Consider the following 21,554-nt stretch of genomic DNA (forward strand, 5'->3'; position numbering starts at 1 on the left):
AACTTTCCCAAATATTATGCAAATTGTAAATGATACTGAAACATGGGTGGCACAAAATATCTATACAGCAAACTATTGTATCAGATACTTTGGCACCAAATACTGACATTTTACTAAAACATGCAGAGACTCTAAATGGATTGGACTCACTAATTCATGACTCCTCCATGGCACTTACCAAATGACTGAGTGTAAAGTGAAGTTAGGTTAACTAACTTTCGATGAAGAAGAAACTCATGGGGAAAAAATGGCAGATGCTGGGAGGAAAGTGAACCAGAGATTATTCAAACTGAATACAATGATTATGCACCCACACAGAGACACCACAATGCAATGAGTCAACACATAATTCTTGCTTTTTGCCTGTTCATAGGTATTATTTCATCTTCAGCTACAAAGATACTGTGATAGATAACTGTCTTCAATATATCAGTGTTCTGTTGTATTGTCATATTATATTGTGCATTTCTCTGTGATTCCCACCCCCATATGCTGAAATGATGTCATGAAAATGACACATTTGATCTAACAGCCCTTTAACTGACCCGAATGTAGCAACACTAATTAGGATGGGATATTTTTTTTTAAGTCTGTGAATTACTTTTTTGGCAAACAAAAGGAAAAGGGTCAATATATAATTGAGGGACTTTTGAATACATTTTTAAGAAAAGTAAAAAAAAAAAAAAAAGTTTTTTATGTTCATTCTGATCACATCTTTATAAATTCCATAATTATTTATTATGGAAACAATCACTTATTAATAAAAAATTACTGGATATCACTAAAATGTCAACTAAATAACTGTCCTAATTAGCTAAACAATAATATAATGAGCTTATTCAAAAATTGTTTTGATTGTGTTCTTTTTATTCAGTTGAGATAATTATGACAGATATTTCTTTTCTGGCAATATAGGAAATTTTACATGGAAAATAACAAATGTATCTGTGTCTGAGAAATCACTTTCAACTAAGTTAGCCATTACAAAAACACCTCTCAAGGAAGTGTGTTAATTCCAGATCACATGACCTGCTCCACATGATGTAATACTTATAGCTATTTAATATAAAGTAGTGTGTGAGTCAAGTGTGGATTTATCGCATGTCAACAGGTTTACTACAATATCTTTATAAATAACTTTCAATTTCAATTTTACTCAATTGTACATATAATATTTAGAAGAATCTTGCTGTAAAAATGTCATGTGGTGTTGACTTTAGGCCTGAAAACAGCAAAAATGTCAACTATGTTACAAAAAGTCCTGCAATTATATATTGACCCAACATGTAAACAAGGCGTTATGGTTATTTCTGGATTTTGTTTCTGTATTTGGTTGTTACAAAGCAAAAAAAAAAAAAAAAGGTTAAAAATGGTTGACTGCACTTTTTACTGTCACTCTTTCAAGTAAAACTGTGGATTCAGTGAAACCCCAAACAACAAGGAGGCAAATCCAGTGTCACCCACAATTAATTTTAAGTCCTCTCCCACATGCTTTCACATCAGTGTTCAACTCACACATTTATTTGTGAAGCTCCAAGGTCTCTTTTCACAAACTGCAAACGATTGTGCCACAGATGTTCTACAGCTCATGTCTTTATTAGTGTCGTGGATACACCAGTAATGCTCTGCAAATGATTCGTTAAAGTGCCCACACTGAATACAACAAGGGACGTTTCATCCTGCTAATTAAGGAATGTACAATTGTTCAATAAATCTTGTTACAATAGCAAACTCTGTGCATTTCATTGTTCAAGCAAAAGGCTTAATGATAAATTATCCCAGTTTCTCACATAGATTTTGGTCAACATAAAATTGTGCCCACAGTTAGCATGTTAAGACAAACTAAAATTTTGCATATCATAGTATAACTCCACCTAACACGTTATAATACAGACAATCATACGTCCCTAGAATAAAAGCTGCCCCATGATCATGGTTTAGCATTGTGCTTTTTATCATTAATGAAGCCCACATGTAGTGTCTGGACAACATTCCGTCTGTGAATCACAATGACATTGCACAGTTACACAACATAGATTGCAGTAAAGTTAAAGGCGGTAAATTAACTACTCTTATATAAACATCTGAATCCTTCCTTAAGGGAGAATAAGGGCCACGTACGTCTTCATAAATGTAACTTAACCCTTCTTTGGTTCACAAATACACTAAAAGATGTAAATGTTGTTCAAATCATTGCAATATAATACAGCGGAGTTTCCAAATAGCAGGGAGGTTACGTTACAAATGGAACAGAATGGCAGATATTCACAATTATAATCTCTCAATATAAATAAAGTGATTAATCTATCACATACTGTACTGTATGATCCATTTACATATAGGAGTTTCTCACTGTAAAACTAGGACACATTTGGCACAAAGGCAAGTTAACAATACTTTACACAGTCTACACAAAGATGTCTAAAAACACAGCAATCAAGTACAGTGACTGTGCTATATGTTCCCACATATGTAATATCAAAGGGAAAGAACAGCTACAATGTTGTGGTGCATCTGGCTTGATAATTACCATTTATATATCATAATAATTAGCTCATATCGATGCTGTTTATGTCAATACTATGCTGTTTCCTACACTGTGCTTTGTGAAAAAATATTTAGATTTCATTCTATTTTTAATACCGACCATCAGTAATATTTTTATATCTGCTTCATACAGAATCAACACATGTTCAGATATTCTTGCTACTGCATATTTCCATTGAACTCACCACATTAACGCCACATTGGTTTGTTTCCACTTCACATATATGTCTTAGCAAGAATACCGCTGTGCTTTGTTCTTTTTTTTAACCTGTTGTGCTAATGTTTTAAATATACGTCACTGTTGCTAAAGACAGAAGAGACGGAGACACACGGGGCATATCGTTATTTGTTGTGCGCTGCCAGAAAAGATCCGTAAGCAAACATCTCAATGTCTTTATGAGACAAAGGGGACATGAAGCCGAGCTCAAGGCTCTTCGGAGTTGGAAAAGACAGATGTTTGGTAGGGGAAAGAAAAGGTTTTATTACACAGGTGTGGCTCTTACAAGTCGTGGCCCAGTCGCTCGATCTCCTCGACCAGGAAGTCGATGTCAGACCTGGTGGCGGCCGGGTTGGAGATGACCATACGGAAGAAGTTGACTTTGTCTCCTTGCGGCTGGTAGCCAACCATCGTAGTCCCAGACTCCATCATCATGGCCTTGATCTTTGGGGCCACCTGTTGCAGAAAATGTGCAAGAAAAAACTTTGCTTTAACATCTAAAAATGCATGTAGGCTTTATACTTTACTGTACAAAGTCCTAAATCCAAGCTTTGATAGGGCAACTAGAAATTGACTATAAATGAAGCTTAACCCTCGTGTCGTCCTGTGGGTCAAAATTGACCCGTTTTCATGTTTGAAAATGTGGGGAAAAAAATATTTTCACTGTGAATCTTCTGATGTCCACATTTTCAACATTTTTGAGAAAACTTTGAACATTTTTTGGTTGAAAAAAGAAATGTTAAAAATGTTTCTTAAGAACATTCACAAAAAAATTAACCAAAATCCAGTGAATTTCGCTGAATTTTGGTTGATTTTTATGTGAATGTTCTTAAAGAAAATATTAGAAGTTTGACTGATATATATGTAATCACTTTAGATATTTTTAGGATTTTTTGGAAGATTTTTCCTCATTTTTTGAAAATATTTACAAGAATTTTCTTGCCAAATTTGGAGGATTTTTTAAAAAAATAAAACTTTTAAACTTTTAAGGAATTATTGGAATTTTCTTCCTGAAGGTTTTGCAAATTTTCAGAAATTTGGGGATTTTTTTTGCTGATTTTTTGGATTTTTTTTCAGACAAGGAAACAATATTTTTTGGTGCCTGTAAATGAGGACAACAGGAGGGTTAAAAAGGAGATTAACGAGTCATTACCTTGTGCAGCCTCTCCCGCCTCTCCTCACCATCAGACAGGCCTCGCAGACTCAGTGGAATGTACCAAAAGCAGACATTAGTGTGCTGCGGCTGATAAGAGAAAATGGGAACAACATTTGCAGTGAGCGCTGACAAAAAAAACCTTCTGTAACTTCAGCATTTTCTTGTCAACGTGTCAGCAAAGCAGAATGACCCGATCAATCCTAAAGCCAAGTCGAGACATGAAACACGACATATTGTGGTGGTAAAAATCTGTTTTTGTACGGCAGGACAGCAGCTCAGATAGAAACGGTGTAATTGTTGCTGCAGCTGATTATCTCTACTCTGCATCTCACCTCTCCGTTGAACACCATCTCAAAGCCCTCTCGGTTTTTTATTTTATTGTAGAGGTACGCCGACAGATCCAGGCACTTGTCGATATGTTGCTCAAATCCTACTGTTCCCTTTAAGGTGGAAAGAAAAAGAGTTATTATCATCGTGTTCTGCAGAGCTGATAGAAGCAGCGAGTTCACATGTGGCCATAAATAAACACACACTTTTGCCTTCCACATGAGCCAGAACTTGAAGATGTCAACATGTCGCCCACACTGGATGGCCTTGTCGCCTGTGTCATAGGTAACATCGTACTGTTTGTCCGGCTGGAAGAGGTATCCAGCACACATGGAGTTGCAGCCTTGTAGCAAGCCCTGCAATGCAAACAGTTGTAACGAGAGATATGCGCAGGATGGGGAAAAAGAAACTGTGCAGAGGAGGCGCTGTGTGGAGCAGGAAAGTGAAAATCTCACCCTCTCTCTGACCAGAATGGCAGAGCACTGCAGCGGCACTCCCATCATCTTATGAGGGTTCCAGGTGACTGAGTTGGCCCTGTGCAGATATTGAAACAGTAAACACAGCTCTGTGAGGGATGTGTGCGGGTGTGTTTATCACGTCTAGGAACAGAAAAGGTAATCTAAGAAGACGCTGATCCTCTCAGGAGCTGATTCAATCCAAAAAGCTCTGCATATTTGTCTTCTGATAGATAAGATTTAAAACATATGCGGCCACAGGGGCCGACTGTAGATTTGAGATTGTACCCTTTATTAGGCCCAGGCAAGCAATTTTATACATAAAGGCAATTAAATGTGCCTGAGATATTGGATTAAACAGTTTCTGGCTCTGATAAATGGCATCAATTTATAAAAAAAAAATCCATGGCTTTTGTTTTTGTATTTGTTTTGCTCAAGTTTAATATTTCTAGTGCAACACATCTGTTTACTTTCAGTTCATTTTCTGTTAAATCTTTCTTGCTATTAGTATGAGTATACGCTTTACATCTTGCACTTGTGTTATCTCATTTTATTTTCTTATTTATTTTTATTCTTTACATACTTAAGACACTTCACACAAACACTTTTAGAAACTTTGCTTTTTGGACTTTGCATTCTTCATCATTTCTATTTTACTACTAACCTCTGTGTATATGTGTATATTCCACTAACCTTTGTTTATTGTATTGTACTCTGGCAAAAATAATTTCCTCTGGGATGAATAAAGCAGATCTTATATTATTTTCAACCTGCCAGCAGGTTTTGGAGTTCAGAGGGTTAAAGGTCCAGTGTGCAGGATTTAAGGGATCTACTGGCAGGAATGGAATATACCATTTACAGCACTGTTACTAAAAGAGAGACTGTTTTTCATGTTTTCACAGTAGCTTCTCCTACATACTTGTAAGGGAGGGTGACGTGAGGAATGTTCACTTGATTACAATCTGAAAACTCACCAACAGACGCCACTAAATCCTGCTCATTGGACCTTTAAGGTTCACAAAATCCTAGACAGGCATGCTAATGAGATGAATGCAAACTTTCTGCATGTCTCAAGCCCTCTTTCCTCTGTTGTCTCCTTAGCACACAAGTGTCTGACCTTTACTAACTTTCCTTCCTTATTGCTTGTTTCCCTCCCTGTCCTCTTTAATCACTCAGGCTTCTCTGTGCTGGACATCAGCCATCCTGGGACCCGTCTCCCTGGCTGGATGTCTCATTAAAGATATTTTAGGTCTGGATCTTTGTTCTTTAGGAGATTCAACTTGTCCTCTGGCCTCCCTCTCCCTTCCTGGGTGTCTTTCCTCCTATATATGTGTGCTTTCATCCTGACTGACCTATTTACCATGTTGTTTTTTTTTTAATCCTCCTGTTGTCCTCATTTACGGGCACCAAAAAATATTGTTTCCTTGTCTGAAAAAACATCCAAAAATTCAGCAAAAAAATTCCCCAAATTTCTGAAAATTTGCAAAACCTTCAGGAAGAAAATTCCAATAATTCCTTAAAAGTTTCCCTTAAAAGTTTTATTTTAAAAAATACCCCAAATTTGGCAAGAAAATTCTTGTAAATATTTTCAAAAAATCTTTCAAAAAAATCCTAAAAATATCTAAAGTGATTACATATATATCAGTAAAATTTTTAATATTTTCGTTAAGAACATTTACAAAAAAATCAACCATAATCCAGCGAAATTGGCTGGATTATGGTTGATTTTTTTGTGAATGTTCTTAAGAAACATTTTTAACATTTCTTTTTTTTCCCCCAAAAATGTTGAAAATGCGGACATCAGAAGTTTCACTGTGAAAATATATATTTTTTCCACATTTTCAAACTTTAAAATGGGTCAATTTTAACCCGCAGGACGACACGAGGGTTAATGTACACACATCTATTGTACGTCTGTCTATCTTGGAAGAGGAATCCCTCCTGTTTTGCTCCACTAGAGGTCTTTTCATTTTTGTCTTGTTTTTTTAATTATATTTTTGTGTGATATAGATTGCAGAAAATGTGAAAGAAACTACTGTTTTAAAGTCTCCACACTCTGCTATTGTTGCTGTGTCCGAAAATGATTTGCATCATTTGAACTCTGAGGCTTCGTCTTCTCACATGATGCATAGTTTATCAAATCTGATTCAGAAGGAGACAATACCAGTGAGTACTAAAGCGTTAACATGATCACCACCCTTTACCTCTCTACTCCATTCAGCTTGTGTCGGTGTTTCCTGGACATCAGCAAACCTCCTCCCCAGGCTCCCTGCAATCAGCATAACATGGACCCTCATATCGATCACAACAGCACGGCAGAGAGCTCATATTTATAGGTGTGGCGGTAATTTTTACACTGAAAATGATCAGTGTTCTCTTACGTCTACATGAAGCCACATGTTGTACTTTTCGCAGATGTCTGCTATTTCGTTGATGGGATCAAATGCTCCGTAGACGGTGGTACCGGCGGTGGCATTCACAAACATGGGAACATACCCCTGCAAGGCAGAAGCAGAGAAAAGAACAATTCTGGGTTGAATTCAAGTGGTTGTGTTGCTGTTCTTCCAGTGATTGTTGACATCAAAGCGATGGGTTAAAACACATTGCTCAAATAATGCACTCCTCCCTATCGTTGGGGCTGAATTGCTTCCCCAACTCTGCTCATCTGCACATCACTTTCCCTTTGAAGAAAGACTTCCAGGAGAGGTACTTTAGACCGGAGCAGCTTCACATGTGAGCTGACAGAAGTATTAACCTTACAGAAACGGCCTCGCTGCTCCAGCACACTGTTTCCTCCACAGCTCAGACTGTATTAGAGCCTTTCTTTGTATGGAGTAACCGATAGAAGGGAATAAATAAGTCAGAAAGGTGACGTCTGAGTGCTGCTGACATTTACCTTTTGCTTGGCCTCTATTACTTTGGCTTCCAAATCAGCAGGAATGACTCTCCCTCTGGGAAATAAGAAGACATAAGTCATCCAGATTATTTAATACTTTATCAAGCTGCGTGCTTGTAGGTTAAACTCAAAGCAAACCTCTCATCTGTGTTCAAAAGAATCAGGTTCTCTGTTCCGAAGCCCAGAGCTGCACTGGTTTTCTTGATGGAATAGTGGCTCTGAAAAAACAGAAGGTCATCGGTCATGTTGGAGGTACATTAACTGATGTAAATTAGGATGAGGAACGCAGAGCCAGGGTTGGACTGACATGCTCTGAGGTGAAGAGGACCAGTCTGGGTGCAGCTGCCATGCCTTTGGTCTTGACTTCAGGGAAGAACTTGTATCTGGCGATCATCACGCTGTACATGTTGGAAATGGCTCCTCCTGTAAAATACAACAAAGTACTGCAATTGAGTTCACATTTGATGTACTTTACGCTTCTTCTCCTCTACATTTTAGAGCCCAAAACGACACTTTATATTCCACTACTGTTGTCTGTCAGCCTTAGATACCAGCTTGAAGATTCATTTCGATATTACAAAATCTAATTAAGAAATAAATTCTGCTTTATTATAGATGAAATTACCCAGCAGTATAAAAAGTAGTTAACATTACCTCCACCTATACTGGCTGCTACATTACAGTGATGCTTACACATTAATGCCTCATCCAAATACATGGTATCTTTATAAAATGACTGCTTAACCTGACCTAACCTTGTAGCAGTGGATGATACAAACCCACAGCTGGAGGGACGGAACATATAGTAGCTATCGCTGTTAAAGGATGGCATAAGAACAAGAGGGTGGCATGTTTGCATAAAGGCTTCGATCCAATTTAACCGGCTCCTGAGCTCCAATTACAAGCTGATCACTGGTTGTGCTTTTACCTGGAGAAAATATTCCATCACCCTCTCCAACCGGCCAGCCGATGATCTCTCTCATCTTTTTCAGTGTCAGCTGCTCCATTAGCACGAAAACAGGAGCGATCTCGTAGGTAAACCTGGAACAAACAAACAAATAAACAAAAAAACTGTTTCATGATGTGAAAAAGGCCAAATTCACCCTCGATTTTCATTTACCAAACAAACAGCACAGGCTTCACAGCATATTCAGGTTTTGCTTTAACCCTGTAAAAGCCACTGTTGCAGAAATACATCTGTTTTATTTTTTTAAATATTATTTTCTATTATATATTTGTTATGTATGTATGTATGTGTATATATATATATACATATATACATATATATATATATATATATATATATATATATATATATATATATATATATATATATATATATATATATATATATATATATATATATATAAAAATAATTTTTTGCTCATTGTCTTCTTTGTTTGGGTTTATATAGTATTATTATTGATTTTTTTTTAGCTTTACTTTATTTTTTGCTATTTTTTCTGTATTTAAGTTTACATATATATATATATGTGTGTGTATTATTTTCTTCTATATTTGGGTTTATATATTATTATTATTTATATACTTTAGTTTCATTTTATTTTTTTACTAATTTTTTTCTATATTTGGGTTTATATATACAGAGAGAGTAATTTTTTGTTTGTTCTATTTATTTTTTGCTCATTTTTTTCTATACTTGGGACTTACAGGGTTAAATAGACAGTAATAAATCATTCAAGTTAAATTCTCCTAGAATCACCTGAAGTTTACCAGAGAGACTGATATTCAACAACTTGCATGTATCAGATTCATTACTACAGCATCAGAAGCATTTTTTTCCCTGAAAATTAGTAAGAAATGTTGTCAGTCAGATAAGAATATTTCAATATAATCACTGCACATTTAAAGGAATTATCGTTTAGTGTAAATATTGCAGAAATAATAAGAACGACCTACTGTTAAACTAAAAAACAAAACTAAGTTGTTGCACGTGCCATGGATTTCTGTAATGTTTCATCCTTTTAGAGTATATAAGTTTCTCCATATAATCATTAAAATAGTCCGCCTCAGAGAAGAGCACAGTCAATTTGGAATTACAGCAGCGGCAGCCTCATCCATCTTCTCCAGACCAATATTCTTCTAATTACATAAGTAGCTGTCTGTTCATGCAAAGACAGTAAATGAATCGGTGGAACACTACAGTATGTCGTATTGTGCCTCTCAGCATCTTCAGCATATATATAGAAACACGGTAACATGGAGGCAAAAACAAACAAGTCAGATGTCACTTCACAGATGTCGCACATTAATTTCACCACATTCATTCATGCAGACGAGGCTCACACGATCTGATTATGTAAGACCTGGATGTGATTGTCACTTTATTATTGTCACTCAATATCTGCCAGGGGTAATTAGGGTTGATGGAGTAATTAATAAAGGTAAATTAGAGTGTAAGCAACCTCCACCCTCTGGTTCAAGTCATCCACGCTCATGTCGCCAATAACACACCAGGTAACAGCAGTAGTTTTCTAAAGGGAAGCTTTGGGGTGAAGCAGCAGGAGGGAAGAAGAGTCTGAAAAACATGTGAGACGACTGTTTGTGTGACGGGAAGTTTGAGAATAATCATCGATGCTCGTAAAGCCTGAGTTTCTGTTACACTTTTAACATTCAAATCTAATCTTCAGTTGATCAGATAGTGAAGGAGAAAACATATTATTGATTAGAAACTGATTTAGTGACAACAAGAAGATCCTCTGCATTTTTTCTCCATAAGGTAAAAGGCCACACAGACCAATAAGTCACAGGAACTCTTCAACCTGGCAACCCATAATTTATTCTTTTTAATGGATTATAATTAGGGGTGAACAATGAGATCAGCTGAGTTTTCAAAATGAAATATCAGCCCAAAATGACGATTGACACACAATTAATATCCGTTCAAAGTTTAGATTTTTGTTTGAATATGTGGCATAAAATAAAATAGCACTTTTCGCATGTAAGTTGATGTAGTTTTCCTATTTTTGCCCCATAAATATGTAGATTTAAAAACCATTTTGTTACACATCTTCAGCTTCAGTGGGATATCACATTGAAAATAGATATAATAAGATGTTAATTCAACAACACTCTAAAAAGTAACTATCCTCTCACTTATTTAAGTGTAAAACTGCTCTGATAAGATCACTTTTAAGTTGTAAACATTATTTTTCATGTGCTGCATTGACATAGTAATGCTGGTAATTACATCAACTTAATATTGTGCACAGTTTAAACTCAAATGTCTGCATTAGTTGATATAAAACTAAATTTAACATCAGGTAGCTTAAAGAAACTGAAATTTCTTCACCTTGAATTCAGGATTTCAAGTCCCGCCCCCAACTACTAAACATTGGAGTTTAATTTGCAATTTTGTCAACTTAAAACTTCATAATTATGTGACACACCACACAAAAAATCTGCTTAAACAATGTGGAAAAACTAGTTTGAACAGCTATGGTTTTTATGAGTAATCAACTTTAAGACTTGGATTTATGCTGCCAGTCGTTCAGGAGGTGGTAATTTAAAAAACTCGATGAAAGAGAAATCGCTAATTCCCTTAGCCCAGTGTGGGTTTTTTTTTTTTTTTTGGTTGAACATAATTTGTTGTTTTGTATCTTGTTTTTGTCATTTTATGTCTTGCTTTTGTCGTTTTGTGTCTCGTTTTGGTAGTTTTGTGTCTCGTTTTTGTCATTTTGTGTCTCGTTTTTGTCATTTTGTGTCTCATTTTTGTCATTTTATGTCTATCTTTTGCCATTTTGTGTGTCGTTTTTGTCATTTTATGTCTTGCTTTTGTTGCTTTGTGTCTCGTATTTGTCCTATTGCGTCTCGTTTTTGACATTTTCTGTCTTAGAAATTGTCCTAACTCGAAAAGACTGGTGCAGATTGTTGATATTTTTTGCTGAGCCAAAGCATTATCTTTTAATGTGTCCAGGAAAGATTTGATCTTGGAAATAACAAAATTATGTATCAGCATTGGCATCAGCAGCAAGACAAAATGAGCCTGAAAATATCGGCGTATAGGATATCTGCAAAAATCCAATATCATGCATCTGTAGTTACCGCTGATCTATAACAAATTACTGGAAAATTATTTTGTCTCTTAAAGGGTCCTTAAGTTTTGAGTGTGGTACTAAATGATTTTCACAGACTTTTATTGATTTTTATGTAGATTTATTATCATATAAATGGGTATGACTCATGGATGGATGTATTGTAATCTGTTGTTTTTACTGCTTTAAGTGACAGAATTATACTAATGAAGCTACATGGGGCCCGAGTTATTTCCCCCTGTTTTCTTCACCTTTAGTAGGTGGTTTAATTTAGAGATGAGAGCGGAAGCTTTATGGTAGAGAGACAGGTAAGTAATGCAACAAGGCCTCTGACTGCAACCAAATCATCACAGACTCCTGGCCAAGTGTTATCTACACATCATACGCTGAGCTATGTATTTATGACTTGCTAGCACAATAAAATGTCATCTCACACAATAGCTCCGCAATATTTGCTATATTCAGTCACATTTTTCTCACATTAGGAGACAAAATAAGACAAATACCTCATAATATATTCAACATAATGCAATATAACACAATAGCTCCACAAACTCCAGCTCCTAAAGTGACCGCCTGCAACGACTTCTCATATAAAAAACTAAATATAAGTTTCACAAGCGAAGGATTTATTGCAATAAAAAAACTCTGCTCAGATGGCTGCTCACATTAAGCCCAGATGGTCTGAAGGGAAGAGGCTCTTTTTCTGCTGCTGGCATTGTTATGTCACAGGAACTAGCTTTACGTGAAACAAAGACAGCATGTAAACTGTGAATGCTAATCAATATGTAATTTAGTTCGCCTGCAGGGCTGAATTATGTGACCACAGCCTGAATGCAAGGCGACGCTGACAACACTGCCGGGGTGAAGCTGCACAAACGTCTTCTTTTGTGCTCCTTACTTTCTTGCTTGATTGACAATCTATTAGAGCATGCTGGGTATTCCTCAGCCCAAGACAGTAATTACTGTGTGTCACTTCAAGTATTTCTCTAACTGAAAGCCTCTGCTATTCGTGGGCCATTGAAACACAGCGAGGACAAAAACAGCTTAGGAACAAGGAGAATAAAATGAACCTCATGACTTTCAAAGGCCGTCTAATTGTCAGCACTCACATGTTGGTGTTGGCTGTGGAGGTGAGCCACTCTCCTGCCAACCCCACGATGTCTAAGCCAGTGGACAGCTGGTTAAAGAACCTGGGGTGACCTGCGATTGGTAAAGAGACAAGAAAGCAGCGCAATCCTCAGAAAACAATTGATCATTTGAGGGTTGGGAGAGTAAACTAATGAGGGTTATTGATGGGAGCAGCACCTCTCAGGCCTCCTACCTGTCCTCACTCCGTATTTCAGGGTGTCCCTGCAGTCCACCAGGATCTGCTCCAGGGACTCTGGCTGGTCGGAGAGCTCCAGGTTGAAGCCCTCCATCCCCTCCAGCAGCTGGTGGGGGTGGTGGAAGTCCAGCACCTTGGTGGATCTGTCAAAGGTCTTGCGGATGTAGTTGGTGAGGATTTCCACGAACTCCAGCAAGAACTGCATGGTTGGTTCCTCTCCATTTTTGGCAGGTAATAGATCTGCAAAGATGAATAAAAAGCAGTGTTTGATTGGACATTCTGGTTAGTCTTATACCTAAATTTAAAGGCTGCTTTTGACAGTTTATTGTTGAATTTTCTGGTGATCTTCAGGATTCCCAGTAGGTTGATGATTACTTCTGCCTGTTTTTAAGCATTAAGAAAATAATATTCACCACCAAAAGCAATAAAAATAGTTCAAACATAAAGTATCACATTATATTCAATGCTGCACAATAATTTTGGCATCCACTACTCATTTTTAGAGCATTACTTGAATATTTTGGTTGTTTTCACTCAAATTGATGTTAGATTGCTTGTATTTTACGCATGAAACAAAACGCGTAAAATCCAAGAAATCTAACATCAGTGTGAGTTAAGATGCATTATGTGTTTTGTATTATGTTCAAGAGTTAAATACATTTCATCTGCAGATCGTTGTCTCCAGCCTACCTCTGGCGAACAGATTGGAGAAGTCGGTCTCTGTTCTCCTGAAACGCGCGTCTCCGTCGATGTTATCGCAGGACAGCAGGTTCTTGGCTGCGCGCTCCTTGAAGGAGCTCACGATCCTGCTCCTCTCCTCCAGACTGTTGTTCTTCTGCAGGAATCCTAAACGATTACAAGAAGAAGAGGAGTCCGGAGGATGATCACACTGCCCATACATGATGAGAGCTGAGCTTTATCCACTGCAGGCCAACTGGAAGCTACTCCTCCCATTTCTCTCATTTATCTCCTCACTCTCTCTCTGAGGATCTACTCTATACTTTCTTTTTTTTTTTTTTTTTAATGAGAAAACGGTCCCATCCTGACTCTATTTGTGGGCGGAGGACCCAGTGGGAGGTTGAGCACGAAGACATCAGCACCAAACTCCAGCCGAGCAAAAACAAATCGCTGCCATGTAGCGGCTGTAAATTCTTATTAAAGCTCCTCCGGCATTGTGCACATCAGTGCGCAGGACGAGACACAGGCCAGAGGCGCATCTGAGGAGGCCGCGGAGATGCTAGAATTTATCAATAAAGCCTGCTGGATGGAGAGAAGAGACAAATTTTACGGAAATCTCATGTGAAAATTGCGCAAAATCAACTTTTTAACACGTGAAATACCTTCTTTGATAATATAAACAAGACAAAAATCATTATTTTTATGCTGTTTTTTTTTTTAAATTACATTGTGCAGTTTAATATCCAGAGTAATTAAATGGCCTTAATTAAACCACCGGAACGTGTCGGTCAAAAATACCAGAAAATTGCAGCCTAGTGCGCACTGGTGCGTGACATTCACCATTATGGGAGATGTCAGATCGTCCTTGGTTGGTTAATATGACACTGGAATAGACTCTCAACGTGGAAATCGGAAAATCCATCTCACATAATTCCCTCTTTAATTCCTTCAGCTCCAACTGGAAGGATAAATTGATCATTCTGGCAGCTGATGCGTCTTTTATTATTTTGCATGGAGAAATCAGCCGTGGTTTAATAAACTGAATAATGTTTTTGTTTTGTGGATGATATTTAAAACTTAATTCGTCCACTTTGTTTCCATTGAGCTGCGGGTAAAACGATGCAGGCCTCGAAGACACTTAAACCAGATCTCTGTCTGATAATTCTGATAATTTACATTCTGCACAATTTTAATCAAAAACAAAACAGAAACTTACCACATATCTTCATTCCCAATTTTCTAGTGCATCCATGAGCAACTCCACACCATGCGTCATAGCCTGGCGTCATTTAGGACAAAAAAACATTAGAAAATGTTTTACAGAAACCAAATTTCAGTGCTTTTAAATTTTTTTTTTTACCTTGAACATTTTAATATGAAAACAAATGGAGAAGCGAATGAGGTCGAGTGATGCTGTAACAGAAGTAGTCTCCAGGGCTGTCTGGGGGATTATTTGAACATTTAGCCGCACTCTGAGGGCCCCTGTGCGTCTGGATGAGCTATTTCCACTGTGCGCCACCCTGCGTGACCTATAGGCGAGGACTTCAAATTAATTAGCCGTTTGACTCGGTGCCAGCCTAAAGATCTAATTGAGTGTAAAATAAAGGAAAAGAAAAAAAAGATGCTGTTTTTTTTAAACGCAGGCGTCAGTAGACATGAGCCTGCTGGCCGCTGACAGATAGAGAATTACTGCGTTATCAAGGGCTTCCAGCCACAGAGGGGATGGGGCACCTTGGATGGGAGGCAAAGGCGAAATCCTCAAAAGCAGCAGTTTGGGAGGGAGGGAGGGAGGGAGGAGGAGGTGATCAGTCTCACATCCCAATTTAACCCTAGATTTGGATCATTAGATAAATCATTGCCCTCGCAGCTCTGCTCACTGGGACACATTTCTTTCCCCCTCTCCAAAAAATGGAAATGAGGTGAACAACAATGAGGAAAACAAGAGCAGAGAAGATGCATTTGCAGATGTAGCTTCCAATATAAGACAATCACTGCTATTCATTGGCTGACAATGCAGATAAATAATAATAATAGTGGCACTATAAATAAAACGCGAGAGATTTAATGTATTTCTACAGGCAAAATAAAGGAAAAGCAGCATTTTTATCCCGTGTGTGTTTCTACACCTGTTACATGATTTTAGACCTCTATTCATTAAAATGGTCTTTTATTTTTTGCAACCAGCTGACAGCTAAAGGACTGTGGTGGCTACAGTGGCCCTGCTTGAAGGCTACAATGCTTAAGTGTGCCATTAGGGGCAATTTAATATGGGTGAATTAACAGCCACTTCAGGGGCGATTTTCTTTTCCTTTTTTTCCTCCTTTCTTCTTGCATGCAGGCACTTTATTCAAACAGAGCCAATAAAAGGGGGGGGGGGGGGATTAATCACAAAAAAGGAGTGCATCATCCTAGCACACCACAAGCGCAATAATAACAATAATAATAACAATAATAATAATAATAATAATAATAATAATAATAATAATAATAATAATAATAATAATAATAATAATAATAATAAGATGCTCCGGTGCTGCAGCTTGTTTTCCAGCCTAATTGTCTTCGTAGAAACGTTAGCAGACGACATCATTGGGTGACAGCAGCAGCATCAGTGTGTCAGCAGAAGCCGGGAGGTCTGGATGTGAATGAAATGCAGCCGTGATTTGTGGCGAAGGAAGCTCACAAATGGCAGCGGATTTTTCTCTCCCTCTCTCTCTCTCTCTTTCTCTCTCCCTCTTTCCCCTCTCTCTCCACCTCTCTGTCTCTCTCTCTCTCTCCCTCGATGAAAATGATTAATGGCATCGCCCACAAAGTAAATAGCACACGTGAAATAGCATTTTATCTGTGATGGACCTACTTGAGCCCGGTGGCCGTAAATTTGTCGAGTTGGGATCCGCTTCGCCGCCGGAGGAGGAGGGTGCAGACGCCGCCATCACTCCCGAGACCCTGTGCCAAAGTCCTCACCTCAAAAAGCCTGGTCACTTTTTTTTTTTTTTAACCTCCCTATTTAAAATAAATAAATAAATAAATTCTCCCCCTTAAAAAACCCCCCTCCTCTATGAAAAGTCAAAACAAGGAGGCATGGGTTTTAAAAATGTGCCTCTTGCTCTTTAACATTAAAAGAGATGCTCAACTTGCAGACCTGTGGACGACAAGGACGCAGCCTGTCTGCCAAGTTGAGATTTAAATTCTCCCCACAAGATGCAAAAAAAAAGGGGGGGGAGCAAATTCTTGGAACTAAAGTCAGTCTAGATTCAACCATTTAATAGCAGCACATTATTTCATCTGTGTGATGCTGCTCAGGATGGATGGTGGTTCAAAAAAATCAGAGTAAATCTGAAAATCACAGCCCAAACTGTATTTAGATTTGAAGCCATAAGAATAAAAAACGAAACAATAATTCTATCTCATCAAATGAATATCATTTTCCTCACTAATCTGACTTTTATTCCACACAACTTGAAGGATAAATAACACTTCAAGGTGATTTACGCACCGGTGACCGTGATGCGGGTTAAAGTCACCCACAGAAAAATAACCTCTTTTACCAAATCATCAACCAGCTGTTTAAATGGTTTCATTAAATCTGTTCATCTTAACAAAAAACAAACAATTTACATGCAAACTACCCACCAATCAGGCCACTTAAATGGCTCATTTTTCAGACAGCACCTATAAAACACCTGTTAGAGCATCTCCAATGACAATAAAGAGGAGTTTAGTTCGGATTAAGTTAAAGCCCGCAGATGGAGGAATGAATGGAGCCTCTTACCGTGGAGGTGTCCAGGTGAACAGGTGCAGTCCACGAGAACCAAAGTGAATTTATCACCAAATTAAATCCTGGAGGAGAGACCGCTGCGCTCTTTGGTACACTCCAACAAGGCGAGGACGAAGAAGAAGAAGAAGAAAAAAAAACACAGAGCCGAGCTTCAGTTTCTCCGCACACAAGGTGACCTTGCTTTTGTTCAAGTGGCTTTGATTTGCTGACATTTAAAGGAAGACTTGTCTGCTGTCTGTCACTGCGCACGGATGAGTCACGGTGAGTGGACTCTACCTCCACGGTGCTGCATGTCTGAGGAGCAGAGCAGACCGTCTGCAGGTTGGACACTGAATGGCGCCTCTAAAGTGTGACTTTTTTTTTCTTTTTTGGGAGGTGGAGAAGAAGAAGAAGAAGAAGAAGTGTGGATTGTCTCCGGATCTATAGAGCTCTGGTTTGAATCCTGGTCACGAACATGGACTTGAAGTTTGATGCTATGAGCAACACATTACGTGAGGAGAGATCAGGATGGAGGAGGAGGAGGAGGAGGAGGAGGAGGAGGAGGAGGAGGAGGAGGGAGATGGTTTTGTTCTGGTGGAAAAAAACAAGAGGACATTAGAGAAAGCACCACAAAACACTCCTATGATTGTTATTCTTTATGCATTTCACCTCCTCTAGCGCTACGAATGACTGAGCCAGTCCAGCATTATTAACACACACCAGAAACAAAAATTTATCCTGCTTATCAATAAATGCAGATCTCATTCCCTCACTTTCTGTGCGCACAGTCTGGTAAAGATGTAACCTACGACATCACTGGAGGAGGAGGAGGAGAGACATTTAAATCCACAAGGTGGCAGTGAGAAACCAAGAATGAGTCCTGCAGGGCACAAGTGGGCCACTTCCAGAAATACTCCACGAATCTAATTTTAAGGCGACCCATTAATCTGGAACACGTCAGCATCACACATGAAGCAGAGACATGAGTGGACACGCGGCCCGCAGCCAATCAGAGCCTCCCGGGAGATTTGTTATCTGTGTTCAGCTGGTGATGGATCATCTGGGAACTGATGAAAGGTCAAATCACAAACACTGTGTCACAAACTGCGACTTAAAAACTGTATCTGAGTGTTTTCAGCACCGGACAGCTCCATTACAGTCCTTATACTGGATATTACTGCGTTTCTGGCCGCTGTCCAGTTCTGACTTCAACCACAGAGGCAAATCACTCTACACTGTAAAGAATTTGTTTATCAACAGTTGTTATCTGTAATTTTTATTTTTTTGTAACAATGTACTGTTATTTGGCAGATATAGATATATAGATGTATAGTGTTTTGTTGAATTAGTAACATCAAAGAATAAAAATGTAAAATGTTAACTGCAAAAATAAAGGCTACTATTTCTACAAATAGTAATCTCTCATTTCACAAAATCCTCCTGTATCCTGTATTTCAGTCAGAGAAAAAAAAGACTATTGCTATACTATTACATTTTACGCTATACTATTACATTTTACTGTTTTACACATTATTGGCCGATATTTGAAAGAAGAAATTATGAGAAATTGTTAAAAAAAAAAAAAAAAAACAATAAAAATTGCTATATTTAAAGAAAACTGCTAAAACTGTAAACATAGTCCACATCAAAAATACTTTTACAACATGTGACCTTGACATTACACTGTTTTTGCTGTATTTGAGATAGCTAACATGTCATCATTTTACATATACTGTTGTTATTGACCTTTATTGACAGGTTTTTTTAAGTTACAGTTTTCAATAAATGTTTGCAATGATTTTCGCTTTTTCTTTTGTTTAAAATATACACACACTACTGTTCAAAAGTTTGGGGTCACCCAGACAATTTCATGTTTTCCATGAAAACTCACACTTTTATTCATGTGCTAACATAACTGCACAAGGGTTTTCTAATCATTGATTAGCCTTTCAACACCATTAGCTAACACAATGTAGCATTAGAACACAGGAGTGATGGTTGCTGGAAATGTTCCTCTGTACCTCTATGTAGATATTCCATTAAAAATCAGCTGTTTCCAGCTAGAATAGTCATTTACCACATTAACAATATCCAGACTGTTGATCAATCTGATTAATTTAACTTCATTGAAAATAACAGATTTTCTTTCAAAATAAGGACATTTCTAAGTGACCCCAAACTTTTGAAAGGTAGTGTAGATATAGTGTTGTGTAGTGTTTCTCTAGGGCCCTCTGAAATCGTCTGTGTTTCTGGCTAAACATTTGTTTATTTACATAGGATTAAGGACAAATATTTAAGTAAAATGGTCCTTTTGTTATAATGATTCTCACGTCAACAGTGACTGTTGACCACTGTAACTGTTTAGCTCTTCATGCTTTGCTCCTAAAATGCTTTTCAGTGTAATTAATGGTCCAAACTTAAAGCCCATATCTTGTGTAAAAATTAGTTTGAAGTTCTGAAGCTCATTTAATCTGTTAGTCTCTGAATTATTGTTCCAGCTTCCTTGTTGTTATGATCTCTACAAGGGGAGGACAAAATGTGGATGAGACAACATATCATGTCACTTCATCTTGTGATGTCTGTATTTTTATAAAAACCACGTTTGAGGGTAAAGTCAGTGAATGAGGGTAAATGAATGGAAGTTGACTAACCTGCAGTGTAGAAGAAGAAACTGGACGACATTGTGGACAGCGGGAAAAATAAATCTAAGAGGCAATTAAATGAGATGACACATCATCAGAATTTAACAAAAATGGTAATACACACATATACCGACACCACAATGCAGTGGATAAAAACAATTTCTGCTTTTTACCTCTTTAGGGGTATTTTTTCTTCTTCGGTTGCACAAATATTGTATCTTAGAATCACTGTATCATGATACCATTGTTATTGTTGGCAACATATCATGATAGTATTGTGTCATAGTAACTGTTATTCTCAATCCGATTCTGAACTGATGATTAACCATCTATGTCATATAAATAACCCCAAAGTAACAACACTAAGTAAGATGTGACAGGTTTGTGTATCAAAGGATTGTGAATGTATCGAGACATGTTTCTATAATTAAACAGTAAACAGCTTTTACACCACAATGCAGTGAATAAATACATAATCCCTGCATTTTTAGGGTATTTTTTTATCCTCAGTTACACTGATACTATGATGTATCATAGATGATTTTCTCGCCACGTATCAAGTATCTCAGCCTCACTATATCATGATGCTATTGTTACTAATGGCATTGTATTGTGGTATGGTTGTATTTCGACTTACTCTGTGATATTGAAACTGTAAATCCCTAACAAGCAACTGACTTGTTTTCATTATGTTCCTCTTTTGTTTCTTATTTGTCTCTAGCAAACCGCCTTTTTTTCTGTAAATTTCCTAACATGAAGGTTAATGATGTTTCTTTGCATGTCAGTGTGGAGATATAGTACATGGGTTATTCATGTGGTCAGAAAGCAGGCAAATGGAAAGAGCATAACAACAGATATGACATGCTGGGGCCTTTTTAGGTAAATAGGAATTAAGGGTGTTGTGTGGTAAATATATTGTCTTGTAATGTATTGAGTATTGCAGGATTACTGTATACCATCATTATCCTGAGCAGTGTATCATGATAGTACTGCATCCCAAGTTACGCTGATGTCCACCTCTACACTGCAGATCAGCAAAGAAACACTAACAGATACAGTGTGGAACATGATGTAAAGTATAATTTAAGAAAAACACAGAGATCCCTGTGTGCACAGTTAGGCTCAGGAACATTACCCTTAGCTTTAGAGACTGGGAGGTTTATTGCTAATCCAGAGAAGGACAGATTTTGTTTGTTATGTAGTTTAGGTGAAGTTGAGAATGAGGTACATTTTATGTTTTACTGTCCTGTATATGAAGATATTAGGATGGTACTCTTCAGGAAGATGTCCTCTGTTTATTTTGATTTCTTTTGATTGGCTGACCATGAAAAACTGGAGTTATATTTTAGAAGATGAACCTTTTTCATGGCTGAATTTCTGGGATTTCCTAGGATAAAAGGCAACATATTTAGTCTGAGAACTGAGCAGGAGAATAATGTGTGTTTTGGATGTATTGCTGCAATGCTAGTATATTGATATCTTGTAGCATGACACAAA

General features: G+C 37.6%; 1 protein-coding gene across 3 annotated transcripts; it reads right to left on the reverse strand.

The window, feature by feature from the left end:
* Positions 1-1,575: 1,575 nt before the first annotated feature.
* Positions 1,576-17,949, reverse strand: gad1a (glutamate decarboxylase 1a). 3 transcript variants are annotated; one of them, XM_055015123.1, is made up of 17 exons: positions 17,431-17,949; positions 16,516-16,661; positions 14,875-14,937; positions 13,671-13,826; positions 12,978-13,220; positions 12,766-12,856; positions 8,527-8,639; positions 7,906-8,021; positions 7,737-7,816; positions 7,599-7,653; positions 7,084-7,200; positions 6,907-6,971; positions 4,703-4,781; positions 4,454-4,603; positions 4,253-4,360; positions 3,918-4,007; positions 1,576-3,220 (listed from the first exon to the last, which is right to left on the reverse strand). In XM_055015123.1, the coding sequence occupies exons 2-17, from the start codon at positions 16,589-16,591 to the stop codon at positions 3,047-3,049; spliced, it is 1,776 nt and encodes a 591-aa protein (XP_054871098.1). In that variant the 5' UTR covers positions 16,592-16,661; positions 17,431-17,949; the 3' UTR covers positions 1,576-3,046. The 3 variants fall into 3 exon arrangements, with proteins under 3 accessions (XP_054871098.1, XP_023142132.1, XP_035811392.1); XM_023286364.3 differs by having other exon boundaries at positions 16,516-16,604; positions 17,431-17,948; XM_035955499.2 differs by lacking the exon at positions 16,516-16,661 and having other exon boundaries at positions 17,431-17,948.
* Positions 17,950-21,554: the final 3,605 nt, after the last annotated feature.

This window comes from Amphiprion ocellaris, chromosome 11, assembly GCF_022539595.1.
Source record: "Amphiprion ocellaris isolate individual 3 ecotype Okinawa chromosome 11, ASM2253959v1, whole genome shotgun sequence".
In the NCBI taxonomy this organism is placed as follows: Eukaryota; Metazoa; Chordata; class Actinopteri; family Pomacentridae; genus Amphiprion; species Amphiprion ocellaris.